The 15,175-nt window shown below is 52.9% G+C and overlaps 4 protein-coding genes across 4 annotated transcripts; 1 reads left to right on the forward strand and 3 right to left on the reverse strand.

Moving 5' to 3' along the window:
• Positions 1–3,550: 3,550 nt before the first annotated feature.
• Positions 3,551–4,152, reverse strand: N0V89_001527 (uncharacterized protein; the record flags this gene model as incomplete). Its single annotated transcript, XM_056210338.1, has 2 exons — positions 3,551–3,876; positions 4,149–4,152. 2 exons carry the CDS (start codon positions 4,150–4,152, stop codon positions 3,551–3,553), a joined length of 330 nt encoding a protein of 109 aa, XP_056077160.1.
• Positions 4,153–5,180: 1,028 nt separating this feature from the next.
• N0V89_001528 (uncharacterized protein) lies at positions 5,181–7,425 on the reverse strand (the record flags this gene model as incomplete). The annotated part of the gene is made up of 2 exons (XM_056210339.1): positions 5,181–7,292; positions 7,372–7,425. 2 exons carry the CDS (start codon positions 7,423–7,425, stop codon positions 5,181–5,183), a joined length of 2,166 nt encoding a protein of 721 aa, XP_056077161.1.
• Positions 7,426–8,777: 1,352 nt separating this feature from the next.
• Positions 8,778–9,821, reverse strand: N0V89_001529 (uncharacterized protein; the record flags this gene model as incomplete). The annotated part of the gene is made up of 1 exon (XM_056210340.1): positions 8,778–9,821. One exon carries the CDS (start codon positions 9,819–9,821, stop codon positions 8,778–8,780), a length of 1,044 nt encoding a protein of 347 aa, XP_056077162.1.
• A 3,942-nt stretch (positions 9,822–13,763) lies between these two features.
• Positions 13,764–15,059, forward strand: N0V89_001530 (uncharacterized protein; the record flags this gene model as incomplete). Its single annotated transcript, XM_056210341.1, has 1 exon — positions 13,764–15,059. One exon carries the CDS (start codon positions 13,764–13,766, stop codon positions 15,057–15,059), a length of 1,296 nt encoding a protein of 431 aa, XP_056077163.1.
• Between the last annotated feature and the right edge of the window lie 116 nt (positions 15,060–15,175).

A 15,175-nucleotide genomic window follows, 5' to 3' on the forward strand; every position in this document is an offset into this window, starting at 1 on the left:
CCCAACGCTTATATATGTGGTTGAACTGCTCGAGACGCCATCGGAAACTGCCACGACATGTTCAGTCTCAAGAAGGTATGGGCAAAGAGCAATGACCGACATCATAAATGCGACCCTGTCGTTTCTGGAAGAGGGGAGCCCACACCATAGGGTAATGCACAGTCGCCTTTGAGAGTGAGCTCAAGCACCATCTTTAATGGACGCTCCTCCGACCTCATATGAAAGGCAATCGCAGTATTTTTAGACAGCTGCAACACCAGCCCAGAGCATAGTCACGCATATTGAGTGTTATCTTCAGGTTCGTGAGCCATCAAATGCTAGTGTCCAAACTCTTATTGCCGTAAGATCGAGAACGAGGGCTTCCAACAAGGCATCGATCACGGCGAACAGGCTTTTGGTGCGGAAAAAAGAGGGCGAACAACACATGTCCTGGTGCAACATTTGTTTTGGTTGTTGCTGAGAAAACGAACACCGTCAAGCCATATAGACATTTGTACTGTAATTTTCCAGCGAAACAGGAGAACATGAGGAAGATTCTGCGAAATCTGCGACGTGTATACACGAGCCCAAGGTATGGTGAACGTGCGAACCTGAACAGACCCAGAGAGGAATTGAGATGTCTTCTGCAGGGCAGGAAGAACACCCAACATGTGCATTTTGTAATTTTGCTTCAAGACAGAAGGTACAGCTCATGATACCACGGTGTTACTTTTTCTGGGTCTCTCCAGAGACATTTCGTTGATAGATCGTACTTTCGAAGTCCTCGCCCCTAAGGGAGGACATAGGGCAGCCAGGTAAGGTTTTTGCTGCAGAAAGATAGCTGAATTAAAATCTTGGTAGAAGTAATAATTATCCAGGACCAAGCAATATGCATGGATGATTCGGTTCCACTAGAGTTCGTGGCTTGTCGACCTTGGTCAAGAACAGAGAGCACATGTTACGTTGGCCAAGATCTGTGAGTCTGCTCCAGAGGCATATCTCATGTGGCCGACCTGTTCGTTTCTTATCTAGGAGGTCATGATTGCAGATGAGAGAAAGTTGTAGTCCCCATATTAAAGCCTGGAGCGGAGAGACCAATAGCTTATCGATCTAGCGCTTTTTGGTTTTCCCCAAGCGGAGCCGAAGTATTGATTCCAGGAACATGCCTCCAGACCATGAACTCAAAGTCTACCACCTTAGGAAGAAGATAGAGTGACGCACATTTGTGTGATTGGGGTGTGTGAAAACTTGGCCATCTGCGCACTGAGACCAGAGAGAGCCCAACTAGAGACATAGTAGAGCTTGTGCACGTTTCAGTTCGCGCCTCACATAGGGTGACTTCGTATCCTTCTCTGAGGGGCTTCGTGCACCTCGCAAGCAGTAGCGAAGCAGATGTTTGTATGTCCACTCCGCACACGGAGCATTGTAAGGCATTAGGATGACTTTAGAAGCGGTGGAAAATACGGCGCGCAAGACGAATCCAGGATGCATTCGATTCTGACACGAGCGGGAGGCCATAACGCTTTTCGCCACCGATTTTGGTACATGCTTGAGCCAGAGCGGTCCTTCCAGCCATAATGCAACCGTGAAACGCTTTTGGTGATCCAGAAGGCGGAAAAAGCCGGACATAATGCAATCGTGGTTGTTTTGAAAGTCGCAGGAGCTGGTTGAGCATTCTTGAGTCCCAGAACATTGTAAAGACTTGTGTCTGGTTTTGGTCGTTTTGGACCATATTGAATATCAATAGCACTCCTCACTATGAGTGTCCGTCACTTGTACTTCGTATGCGAGACGACGTGGAGAGCCAGACATGTCGGCTCTTCGTTGTGAATTGCGAGAAGCGCAGGAATTGATCCTGCAATCTGTCTCCTCAGGACAAAGCCAAGGGACATTCGTCCATAATAATCCAGTCTTTAGCCAATTTTGATGGCGGATAGATCTCCCAACCATAAAAGTAGAACTTGTTGTATTTGTGACCGAGGAAGCTGACGGAGCCGGACATATGTTTACAATCCTTCTAATTTCGGAGACCTGGATCCTGATGGTAGATCTTAATCTGCCCCCATAAAGACAAGTGACATGTGTTTCGATGTCAGAAAGTTGACATATTCTGTATCCTGGGCTGTTCTCGTCCAAAACACATGTATCGGAGGGAACAATTTTTCCGATGTTCGAAGAGGACCATGGAACAACCAGTCACTAACTTCGATTTCCCAGTCCGAAGGGCATGATCTGGGAAATCAAGAGAGGCGCTCAGGGATATTTTGAAGTGTGAAGGACCAACGGGCCATGGAATTTGGTATGGCAAATTTTGGATGCTCGAACCGAGACACATTGTCTCTGGTTATCACTATTTTAGTCCATACGGTGTACAACCTGGCGTTTCAAAGGCTGGACATTTTGCTGCTTGCTATACTGCTGCGGAGTTCACCCCATCCATTGCCTCTTAAGCTGCTTTCAAAGTCGCATTTTGGACCGAGATAACAAGCTCCCACACATCTATCTCGACTGATATGATTTGAGCAGCAGGACCTAGGGAACAAGAAGCGCATCGATAATTCAGACCAAAGTTTTTGGATTGACTCAGACAGCCTCAGCTCGCCATGACAAACGATGCGGTGCTTTTCTGAGAAGTGTGGCTTGTGGGAAGACCAGTCTTACGAACACATCGAAAGATTGTACATCGGAATTTGTTGTTTGCACGCGAGTGACTTCAAGTCACATCCCGAGCCCGGACATGAAAAGGATCTCCGGCTGTTTCAGTGTCCGAGCGAGGACAGGAGCCCACATGGGGAATATTCAGGTGTGTTTGTAGACACCACGTCCGCAGAGAAAACATGTCGTCAACTTCATATGATCTTGGGAAGGTATGAAGAATCTACAGCCCGGTGCTGCCATGGTCATGATCTTTCACAGTTTGAGTTTTGGTCGCTCGCAGCACCCACATGACAGGCATGCAGGGCAAATTTGAAACAAGAAAGTCCCATCGCCTAGACAGGAGGCATAGTATGGGGCCACAATTCTTTTGCAATCGGTTCCACCCCAGAAAGGAACATGGGCTAGAAAGTCATGCGTTTTCGAGAGGACAGGAAACGGCTCATCGTCTTTTACCTTGTCCTTTTGGATCCCAGAGGGCGGTCCATATGGAGATAGCACAGAGATTTTCGGTCTGAAAGGACGCACTCCATCGACGGTTGTCCTGTTTCTTTTAGTAGCAAAGTGCTACAGAGAGGGTTGTGTGGAGAGTAGAAGTGAGCGCAGAAGCACGCCTTATATAGACGACAGATGACTGGAGTCTGATCAGACGAGGCACTTCGGGTAGAAGCTATGATGAGTGCTGCCACGTCATGATTCAAACGTACAATAGCAACATGCCAAAAATCTTTTACAGCACATACGAAACCCAGCATGAACTCGCACTGAAACATGTCCCACAATCCCATTTTTGAAGCAGCATCCCGGCCCTTCACGCCATCAAACACCTTCCTTTACCGCCTTGTACGCCCCATCCCTATTCCTCTCATTCTCCTGCACCCTCCACCTCTCAATCCCCTCATCCTTCTTAGCCCCATTATCCTTCCCATCCACCACCTCCCCACTCCAACCAACACGGCACCACCCCCGTCCACACACTCCCCCTCAACGCCTCATCCTTCAAATCCTTCCTATCATCGCTCGGTCCCCCAGTGCGCACCTTCGCGCTCGCAGAAACAATGCGCACACGTAGTATAGACGTAGATTTGAGTTCCGCGGGCGTAGGCGGGTTCCGACTATTCTCCCAACGGCCAGGGAGTAGAGAATCCGTAATGCGCGTCATAGCGTACAAGCGCTCTTCCTCGTCGGTGACGAGGTGCGCGTAGCCATATGCAACGGCGGAGCGGTAGTTGCATGAGTTATCTATTCCCATCAGTCATCCTCTTACTGCATAATTCCACCATGAGACTTACGAAACGGCGCGAGCGCGAGAACCAAACCATCCATGATTCTGTTTTTCCCATTAGATGATACAGGGAAGTGAGGGGGGAAAGGTAACTCACGACGCCGCAACCGTAACAGCCAGCCCTTCCTCTCCACTCTCCTTCCCCTGGCGGAACATGCGTCCGCTTACGTAGCTATTCCCTTTCCCCTTAGCACATCACATTCCTCTTTCCACATCCATACATACATACCCATGGATATAAACATCTTGCTCCCCCTCCCCACTCATCCCACCATCTTGCTCTCCAAACTTCCCCGTACACCCCAGCATAGGTAGCACAACGGGAAAGACATGCTCCGGATCATTGAACGAGACGTGCAAGACAGGACTCGCGTTTATAATTCCGTGGACGGTGGCGTAATCGTATAAGCCGCGTTTCGGTAGGCGGCCTAGCTTGTTGACTGCGGTCTTGGGATATTCGGGGGAGGTCATGATAGTTCGTGTCTCTGTGAGGAATGGTTTTTGAAAGAAGGGAGTGAGGTTTTTGAAACGTAGAGTGGACGGGATCGAAGGCGATGATATTGAGTGTTAACTTCGTGGGGAAAAGACGGTACTTCTTTTAAAATGTTTCTGCTCTATAACACAGAATGAGTCTTTAGCATCGCACGTCGCTCAATCCCTGGCGATTAAAACGCACTACGAATACGAAGTCATCGTCTAACATACAACGGTTGCACTAGCCGCGTCCGGTGCGCGGGGTAGTAACCCCCTCCTCATCATTGGCTGCCGTATACACGCGGATAGCGTTTGAGGCGTGTACGAAGTGATGGTCATCCAAAGGCTGTATCAAGAGGGGATATTGAAGGGTAGTCAAGGTACGGCATACAAAAGTGACTGCGGATGGGTTGCAGAAGAGTGCCTATGACGAGATAGATGAGCATGCAGGATCACTGATTACAGTCGTACCCGGATCTGAATATGCTTTCTCATAGAACCTCACGCATCCACTCGAAGATGCACCAAGGCATGGAACTGAAGCGTACTTTGCACATGACTAGCATTCCGTCACGGCTACACACTACCACACAGTGCTCGAGCACATCCTCCTGCTCATCAAACACACTTCATGCTCCCTTCCAAGCCGTGCAAATCCCATATACACAAGCCACACGGGCCCGCAAACGCCGGACATGTTGAACAACCATCGTCCAAAAACCCTAAATCAACGTGCAAACGCCACCCATGCAATAACAATATCGAAACGTATATCTCGACATACTCATCATCTAAAGCCCCACGCAGGAAATACGCCTCCCCTCACACTCTCCAGCTTCAAACACTGATACGGACTGCTCTGCGGATCAAAGTACAAGCCCTCCAGCTTCCCGTCGCTGCGTCTCAGACAAACGTAGTAGAACCCGCTGATCGTAAGACCGCATCCAGAGTCGTCGAAGGCAGTGTGTTCGGGATCTCCACTGCGGAAACTACCAGGTTCGCCCCAGATCTGCGTTGGATCTGATGACGAGGCCAGGGACGTATAGTGCCGCGTGGGTTCAGGCGGTATAGTGGTCGATGCTGGAGGCTGAACTGGGTCTGCCGTGGAACGGTTGAGGGACTTGACGAAACATCTTTCTTTCCACCGCATCAGAATCCATTCCTTGCTAAGGACCTCGTCGAACCATGCCTTACTCGTCAAGCAGCGCACCATGTCGTCATCTGTCATGCCCTGAAATATCGGTAATTTCCTCCAGTAGGTCGCATCGTTGCCGGCCGTCGACTTGAACGATTCCGTGAGCAGGGTATGCGTATTGAAATCCAAGATCTCGCCTTCGAGATAGGTAGTGATGGAGGAGGTGCGTGTAAAAGAGGGCTCGAGATCGGAGTTGCTGAGTAGAGATTGATGACTGTGCGGATGACTCGGGACGTTATACGCTTCCATGGTCGCGGAAAGCGCCATGCGGTCGTAGTCCACCGAATGAATGGTAACTTTGACGGGCCAGCGGTCCTGTTGTGGGGAATGCGATGTCACGACGTCAGGTGGAGAAAGCGAGGTCCGATTTCTCGAGGATGCGTACATGGTACGTGCATCTGAAAGTCTGTTGCCGGTGTGCGTGAAGCGGTACAGCGTTGTACTGGTACCTGAGCCCCCCGTGGTAGTGACAGTTGACGTGACAGTCGTAGCGTGCTGGCAGCCGGATAGCACAGCACCAGGGGCCAGCCACGACGTCTCCGCAGGTGGAGGTATGTTGAAAGGATCCAAAACAAAGTCCTGATGGTCTTGGACAAAGTAGTCCTTGCCGAGGAAGCCTGCGTCTATGGCATAGTTTAAGCTATCGTCGATGTTGCTCGAATGACGTATCTGCGACAGATACTTTATGGTCTGTTCCAGCATGGGCGAGACCGTTGACGGCGGGTTCGAGGCTCGTTCCAGATAGCTCCGACGGTACGAGTCTACTCTCTGTAGCATGTCGCGATCCCGCGTCTGTTCTGCCGACGTCCGTCGCTGCGACAAGCGGTCCATGGCGGCCCGCGTCGACTCGGATGTCATGTGGGACCTGTCCCTCCAGTCGCTCGGGTGAGGTGTCCTATTGCCCCCATCTCTGTCAGTATAGCGCTGGGCAAGATCTCGTGTGCGGGCAGAGAATCTGGGGTTTCTCCGCACGGATTGCAGGAGCGCAGCAGACCTCAGAGAGCTGTCGGCTGACTGTGATGGCTGCGACGAGTTCAGCAGTCGCGACACGGCCGCCCGCGACCGCTCCCTTTCCGAGTCCAGCTGCGAACGTCCCAGCACGCGCAGTATCTCGGGGTGGGTATTTGGCTGCTCGCGCCGCAGCTCGGCGAGGATGCCTTCGAGCTCTGCGTCGTCGTCGGCTTCGGCGGCGGGTGACCAGTCGTACAGGCTGTTCCGGCTGGGGACGCGGTCGCCGTACGCAGCAGTGCGGGCCTCGCGGGCCTCGTTGTGGAGGTATGCCAGCCGATCTTGGGCGGGGATGTGTTCGCTGCTGGTCGTGGCGGTCGTGGTGCGATAGGGGCCCCGTGTCTCGTCGTGGAGGCGTCCCAGGCGGTTCATCACCCGCCGCAGTCGGTCGCTCCGGTCGCGATGCTCGAGCTCGCTGCGTTCGCGCTCCAGCGTCCTGGTCCTGTCGTGCGACCTCTGCAGGCGCTCCTGATGGCGGTCCAGGCTGGCGTTCTGGATCTGCGTAAGGGCAGCCGTGTGCTCATCCAGATCTGCGCGCAGCGAGCGCAGCGTCGCGTCGTACTGTGCGTCTTCGTCTTGCTGTGTGGTGAGCGTGGCGGCCAGGTTATACACGTCTTGCGTGACGGGGCTCTCGAGCGCCTCGGCGAGGGCCTGGGAGATATACGACGGCGGTGTCTGCGCCGTGTGAGAGCCGTCCTGCAGTCGCCGCACAGTCAGTACATGCGGAATGGTGGCGAGCAGGGCTGCCCATGGGCTCAAGGGCCAGCGGACGTACCTCCCGCACGTCGTCGTCTGGCGGGCTGGGATAGCGGGAGCTTGCCCGGGGCATTCTTGCCGCAGTCGCTACCGTGCACAGTGTCTTCAGTCGCTGCTATCGTTCGTGCGCGCAGGCGTCGCCATCAAGGAAGAAGGCGGCGGCGGGGGTATGTTTGTATGTACAGATGTCGCAATGGGGGACCGCTGAGGTCAGGTCGCAGCTTCGGCTTTGTTCCTGCCGCAGCCTCAGACCGGCTCTTTGTGTTTGACGCTCGTCTGCCTAGGCACGACAAGGCCACATGAAACAGGGACCAGCATGCGCAAACGTCGCAGCAATCAGCGAGGGCTGTTCATCCTCGTCCTTACCCAGCGTCGTGGTCCCGATCCTTGGGCTGCGAGATCCGCAGAGCCGCAGCGAGTCAGTGCAGGCCTTGACGTTAAGCCGCATAGCTCGCGCACACCCTTCGCAGAAGAAAGAGCAACATCAGCAGATATAAGTTTCGTTTTTTATTAATTTACGCTATAAAGAAGCTTGCTTCTGTCCAGCATCCAATTCACCCCGCCTGGGGATGCTTCTTCCAAGACGCAGTCCTGAAGAGTAGGAGATGACCCTACAGTCCCTTTGCTCAGTTTCCAATCCGACAAACGTTGAGTGAGTTCCGCGAGCGCCAGGATGTGTTTGTTCCGCAAGCAGAAGACCGCCGCCTGAAAGCCAGACACGCCACGGGCGTGCTGCTGTACTCTTGCTCGGAAACCCGCTCTTCGCTCGGCGCATCGGAAGCTGGAGCGCACGGACGAAGATTACAGTACAACGGCATCGCAGATGCGTGTGTGTATCTTTTGTCGTTGTCTCCCAGCATATCCTGCTGACACTCAATGCCAGTCCGGGTAGACGTGAACGTAACTGCGTATCATCAATCATGAGTGGCATGCCAATGCTCAATGAAGAGATGCCCAGCCATCGTCCAGAACGACATTAGGAAAAGGAAATGAACCCAGCCGAGTGTGCCTGCTCGTAGCCGTGAGGCTGATCCGTCTTTAAATGCCCGACATGCATACCTCCCAGAGATGCAAAGGAAACAGACCTGGTCCGGCCGCTGGATGCATAAAAGCCACAAAGGAAACGCTCGCTAGAAAACAGACGGAGGAAAAAAAACGGATATCAAGGAAACTTTGTACGAGAGAAGAGAGAAGAAAAAGCAAACGCTCGCTAATCGATCAAACGCCGTCCCATGCCTTGGTATATGATGTGGGTGTTGTACATCACTTTCGTGAATATCGCATATTTCGTCTCGTGTCGTGCTCAAGCCGCTCGGTTGTGCGCATCAACCTGTTGCGACGTGGGAAGATCAAGGGGACTGGCCAGGTCCGCGCTTCCCAGGCAGTGTGACAGAGGACAAGTACCACGTTTCCGAGTATACGCTCTTAAGTGAAAGCGGCGTACTGTGGTGCAAATCCAGTATCCCATCCGAATCCACCACCGAATCCGTTGTGCACGGCGCTTGACCCGCATTGCTGGGCTAGCACACTAGGCAACGGAAGGGCAGGTATCGGGGCGACTGCCTGGGGCGGGCTGTAGTACTGACTCGTGGTGTTAAATGGCTGGCTGAAGGAAGGTGTCGGCGACGGCAGCTGCACGTTCTCCAAGCCCATGGTGCTCCAAAACGACGGAGAGGTTTCACCGCAGGTGGTAATGGTCGGGCTTGGTGTCGACGAGAGCGCTCTCCAGGACTCGACGGGTGCAGGTTGTGACTGTAGCACGTGCGAGGGCCACCAGGTCGTGGCACCGGGCGAGCTTGGGAGCAGCGGAGCGGGCCGGACAACGTCAACGATCCTGGGTGGAGGAGGGAGAAGCGGGTGGAACAGCCCCATGATGGCGCCCTTGACGTCCTCGCCTCGGCCCTCAAGAAGTTCTCCCGCTCCTTCCTCTTCCATGCCTTCGAGTGCGCGTGCTCCGGTGCGGAACACGTAGCGGTTGACAGCCTGTATAAACTCGTCCTGCAGCTTCTTTAGTTGCGCCTCCTTCTCGGGCCAGGTCCAGGTGCTGGCGGACACGTCGACCGAGTAGATATCCTTGTGGTATTCGGTAAGCGCTTCAATGGTTTCAGGCGTGAGCTTGAATGCAACCTCATGCTGTGAAACCATGTCGACGTGCACAACGTACGCCTCGATATGGATGACTTGGTAGTTGAAGATGGCCTCCACAAGCGGGTTGGAATCCTTACGCAGTTCCGAATCCGGAGCCTTTGGTACCATTACTGAGCACAACGACCAGATGGCGTTGGAGCCTGACAGGGTTTCGGTGAGACATCGCGTATGTTGCTGGACACTGTTGAGCGGTCGCTTGACCCGATTTATCCTCTTCAGCGTCTGTGTTAACCACGGCTCCACTTTGGAGTTGAGAACGATGTTGACGGTTGAGCGCGGCGCAAAGGCGGCTGCCGAGGCAGGTAATAATTGTATCGGCATTTTTGGACAGAGTGTGACGGTGCGCGAGACGATGCGATATTATATGGGACGGCAGATCAAGGTAACGAAAGAACAAAAGAGAAGGCAAAGAGGTGTCTCAGGCGGAATTATGTTTCTGCGGTGCGCCTTGTATTGAGGAGGAGACAAGAAAGGGACGGACGAATGAGAGAGGAGGAAGGCGAGGTGAGAGGTGAGGGTAGAGAAACTAGTCGGGTGGAGGGTGGGCATACCTTAAGAGCGCTGACGAGAGGACGATCACTGGTCGGCTCCGCCGTGGCCACAGGGCCCGCAAGGGTATCATGCACACTGCCCCGTTTGGCTGCACTGCGCATCTAGCTTGTTTAATCGTGCATGTATGGCGACGATGCAGCTGCAGGTCTAGTCGGATCCTAGCTGACCGTCCGGCACGGCGACCGCGTTGCTTGCGCCGTTGGAGCGCGTGGATAGGCGGAGCCTGCGCGAGCGAATATTGCGATTCCCTCATGGCTGCCTCCAAACTGTCTAGACTTGCTTTACGTGCAGGCGGAGATGAAACTCATACAGAGGCGCGCCGTCGCCTACGCGGTAGAAAACTGGAAGAGCACTATTGGGACCTTCCTGCGTCTGGTCCGATTGTGCTAGGCAGCTGAGGGCCGCGCTCACGGACGACCATGCATATGGGGCTTCCTACAACGTGATATGGTGCGAGCAGGCGGCCTGCAGTAGAGCAAGCACTACCTAAACGCCTCATGCGATCCAGGGTGCCTGCCGTTGGGCTCGAGCATGTTGCCCCGAAGTTACACTGCAACCTCACCTTTCCCTGCGTGCGGGTTTCTGGAAGCTTTTCGCGGCCTCCAAAAGCGGAACGCACCGCAGCGGTGTTGATGCCGCTTTGGGCACGCGCGGAAAAAGGGATCAAGGCGGAAAGACCATGGGCTAAAGGTTTGTGTGTGGATGTGGAGGTTGGTGGGAGAGTTGTACGTAGTCTTGGAGCGATGACAGGCCGACGTTGCTTGGGGCTAAAAATGGGCAGGAAACAGTCGGCCCAATCATGCGGGAGAGCCGGGGTGCAAGCAGGGTTCTCGCACGCCACCAAAACCCTCCCGCGGGCTCCTCATGTGATGGAGCGGGCTTTCAGACACGGTCCAGAAGAGCTCAGGGTGCCATCGCGAGTAGCTTCGGCGCGTGCTGAAGCAAGATTTACGACGCGCTCCCATATCTCTCGCGACGACGATGACGAGCCATGCCCACGCGCGCAATGCCACGCCGATTCTTTCCTGCTCGACGCACGTGTTGCAAACGTGGCGCTATGCTGTGGCAGTGCGAGGCGGATGTTGTGGCGGTATACGGCGATCACCCCTCGGCGTCGCCTTTACCGAAGTCGCCTGTCTCCGACATCTACAAGTCATCGCCTATCTGGCCGGAGTATCCACTCGTTGTTCCCGGCAGTTGCGTGTAATAGCCTCGCACCGGCCGAAACTCTGGTAGACTACACGTGCAGGAACGGCGTAGGAGGCCAGGCTCACGCAGAGCATCTGCAGCTGCTGGACGTTTCAACGCCTGCCCTCTCCCTTTGCGCCGCCTTCGTGAGTGGAACAGAGTATCCTCTACTGAGGCACACGAATGCGATTGCGCAAGTGTCCAAGAGAGTCGACCCCGGGCTCACCTATCATTGACCCATAACAGCGGTGCTATCGATAGCAACCCACGTCTGCTCTGTTTCAAAATCTGCAAAGGCGACGCCGAAACCTGCAGGTTGGATCTGGCTGACTGCGCCTCACAGGCGACGGTGGCCGGGGGTTCATTTTTCGCTTCCGCGCCGGTTGAGGCGGTTGATGTTCGTCATTCGGCTCTTGGTGTTTCGCTTTCTTCGCTGAGCAGGAATTCCCCGTCAATCTGCACGGTTGATCGCGCGTCTTGCGCATGAAAGCAGAGAATGCTCCTTACCGTATACGGTGAGATCTGGTGGCTTTCAGCTTGACCAGGGTGCAACTCGACGCGGGATGCCGCAGTCATGTGCTCGGTTAAACGGCTAGCTGCGGCGACTTCCAACCCGTACACGACGTACTCCAACATCGGCCCATCTCACGATCCTATGTCTCCATGTCCGCGAGAACGTACTCGCCAGCTGCCAGCTGCAAAGACGGACGTTTGCTGTCGTTTCAGAATCTGCTGGTCGGAGTCACGGCTGCAAACGCGGCTGCAAGCTGCATGCGCTTCGACGTGTTGTGCGGTGACTCATCCACCGCGAAAAAACAAACTCCAAGTGGACTGTGGAGCTTTGCATATCCAACCAGCTTAGGTGGGCCATCGAGTTTTCCTTCATACCTTATCCTGTTTTTTGCTCCAGTCGTATCCGCATTTTCCCATCTGACGCTTGCCGCATGTCCGTCTCAAACTCGTCCAATGCAATCGTCTCCCGTAAGCCTCGGGTTGGGCATTCGGCGGCTGTGAAGGAATGGTCACGAGTACATAGCCCGAGTATCAGTACTGTCGCTTGACCATCCGACGCGCCTGTGCTTCTTGTCATAAACGTCACGCAGCTATAATCTGGGGAAATAGCACAGGCTCGCAAAAGTCGCGCAGATCTCATTGTCTCGGTTCCAGCCTCACCAACGCCCTCGCGGCTTCTTGTCCAGTAAGGAAGTGTCAACCTGCATGATGCTCGCTTCAGGTTTTTTGCGACTTTGGCGCCTCATGTGTTGCGTCAGGGCGGTATCGTCGCCGACTATACGCCTCGGATACCGTCGTCTGGCCGTCGGAGACTGATGACATCCGATAGAGTCTCGATGTTCGCAGTGACCCTGTTGTGTTCTGGACGCGTTATACGAACGCTGTTAGTTCCTGTCCAAACATCCTGTTAGTATTACCTCCTATATGTCTCCGCCATTCGCTCGTTTGCTCAGCGAGCCCAAGCAAGCGATGAAGTATAGATGGAAGTTGTACGGAGTAAACTAAAGGAAGTTCGGACGTTCGTAGATGGTCATGCCCAAGCGAGGAAGCTACGCCCAACTTCTTTGGGAAGGCGCCACAAGAACTCGTCACGCCAATCCCAGAAGTGCAAGCGGTTAGTACGATTCGAACTCTCTTCCCTTGAATTGGTGAAAGTCTATGTAAAAGGGGTTGTTTGGTGTGCGGCAATAGAGAGGAGCGATTGCCGAAATAGGTAGTCGGCAATAGGTAGTCGCACTGACCATAGCCACTAACTACATTAGCATTGCGTCACTGCTTCAAATGTTCTTACTGGCCTTGCAACGCTGCATTTGTTGGATCTCACTTTTTGACAAGCAAAATGGCGCAATATTTTCGAGAATCCGCTCGTTCTTGGTTAAGTTCTGAACAGTCCTCCTGTAGACGAGTATCTCCGTATACACGCTCCGCAATCTATAGAGGGCGAGGAACAACTTGCGCATCTATAACTGTGATGTGGTAGCTTCTGCAGAAAGCGAGTGCGCGTGGAGTCGCTTGTCACCATGTTACACAAGCTGCTCCGAATGATTTGCTTCGTATCCGAGTTGGTCGCTAAACGGCAGCCTGATCCTCATTCAGCTGCTCAGCCTTGTTCCTACATAACCCAACCCCTCAACAAATTGTTCTTCTCTGTATCGCCAAAGGCAAAGTCCCAGTCTCCATGGAGGTCTACAAGTATCGACAGCTCGAGGATACCGACCATATCCGGATTATCGTGTTCAACCGTACTACAGCGAACGATGAAGTCAGCTTTACCCTGGAACATATAACTCTTGCGGATGCTGGAGAGAGCTCGATGCTTTGTCTTACTGCTGGGGTAGCGGGACAAGAGATCAGGATGTAGTCTGTGATGGGGCGATATTGAAGGTTACGATGAACTTATTCTCGGCTCTTCAGCACTTATCACGCTCAAAGGAGATTCAAAGGTTATGGGTAGATGCTATATGTATCAACCAAGAGGACCACGACGAAAAGAGCCGGCAAATACCTCTCATGGGACGGATCTATAAGACAGCGCGCCAAACGATAGTGTGGTTGGGTGATGGAGGCGATGGAAGACAAGCCGCGATTCAACATGTCAAGAAATTCGAAATAAGCAACGAGAAACACAAGTTCACAGAAAAAGAAGATCTGGAATTGATCACTCCAATTTTTGGAAACCAATGGTTTTACAGATTGTGGGTTGTCCAAGAAGTGGTGCTTGCAAAGCAGGTGGTCATTGCGATCGGACAAGATTTTGCTTCTTTGGAACAACTCTGGAAGCTTACAAGAACGCTAAGAAACCTGTTCCTAGACAAATATTGGAAGATTTCGGGAACTATAAGCGAAGTCATTGTCAATCTCTCTGCAATTAAACTTTTGCGTGGACGCTATCAGAAAGGCCTAGACATTCCCATATTGGACCTGATGAACAGGACGAACTTGTTTATTGTGACCGAAAGAAAGGATCGCTTGTACGCCTTGTACGGACTTGTTCAAGACGTCGATTTCCCTGTCAATTACAGCGACAATTACGGCCATGTGGAGATGTTCATAGATTTTGCCAATTGGACCTTCGCCAAATATGGCAACCTGGACATTTTATTGATTGCTAGAGGCATCGCGAGTGATTGTAAATGCGCAGGCCCGTCATGGACACCTTGCTTCGACACGGAACTGATAAAGAACCTTTTGCTAGTTGTCCCGCATTTCGACGCATCCGGTACTGGCCCCGATGTTGAGATTCATGATAAAAAGGAACTTTGCGTAGTCGGCGCTTTCGTTGACACCATAGATGTCGTTAATCGCGATTATGAAGATTCTTACGATGTCAATATATTACACCAGATGGCACTGGAACTTGCTGCCTTCGCTGGGTGTTCGGATCTTTCCGGAGACAGATACAGGAAGCTCTGTGCGGCATGGATCTTGGAGTTGGACAAGGAAAAGGAAAAGGCAACCGAAGATAACATCAATGATGTAGACAAGTTTTTGAAAGGGGAACCTACCGTGGATCTTCAGAATCTTATAAAGACAGCCAACTTATGGCAAGTGGGTCGTCTCCCCTGTTTGACGACAGGTGATCGGTTCGCCTGGGCTCCGAAGCATTGGGATACGAATATTTTAGATCGTGGCACACGCTCGGGGGATCGGATTTGCATATTACAAGGCGGCCGTGTCCCGTACTTGCTCCGCCCACAGACAGATGGCACGTACGTCTTGGTCGGAGAATGCTGGGTTCAAGGACTTATGCACGGCGAGGCTTTGGAGTTGCCGGGATACAAGACTGAGACGATCGTTCTGGTGTAAGCAGCTGCATGCAACATGCGAATGTGTAGCACAAGCTACCTGTTCCTTTTATTATAGTTGTCTCTTCTACGGTTATTTGATTTGGAGGGGAGTTACTTGCTCAGATGATGTTTGGT

This window comes from Didymosphaeria variabile, assembly GCF_027946475.1.
Source record: "Didymosphaeria variabile strain IMI 356815 chromosome Unknown scaffold_1, whole genome shotgun sequence".
Lineage (NCBI taxonomy): Eukaryota > Fungi > Ascomycota > Dothideomycetes > Pleosporales > Didymosphaeriaceae > Didymosphaeria > Didymosphaeria variabile.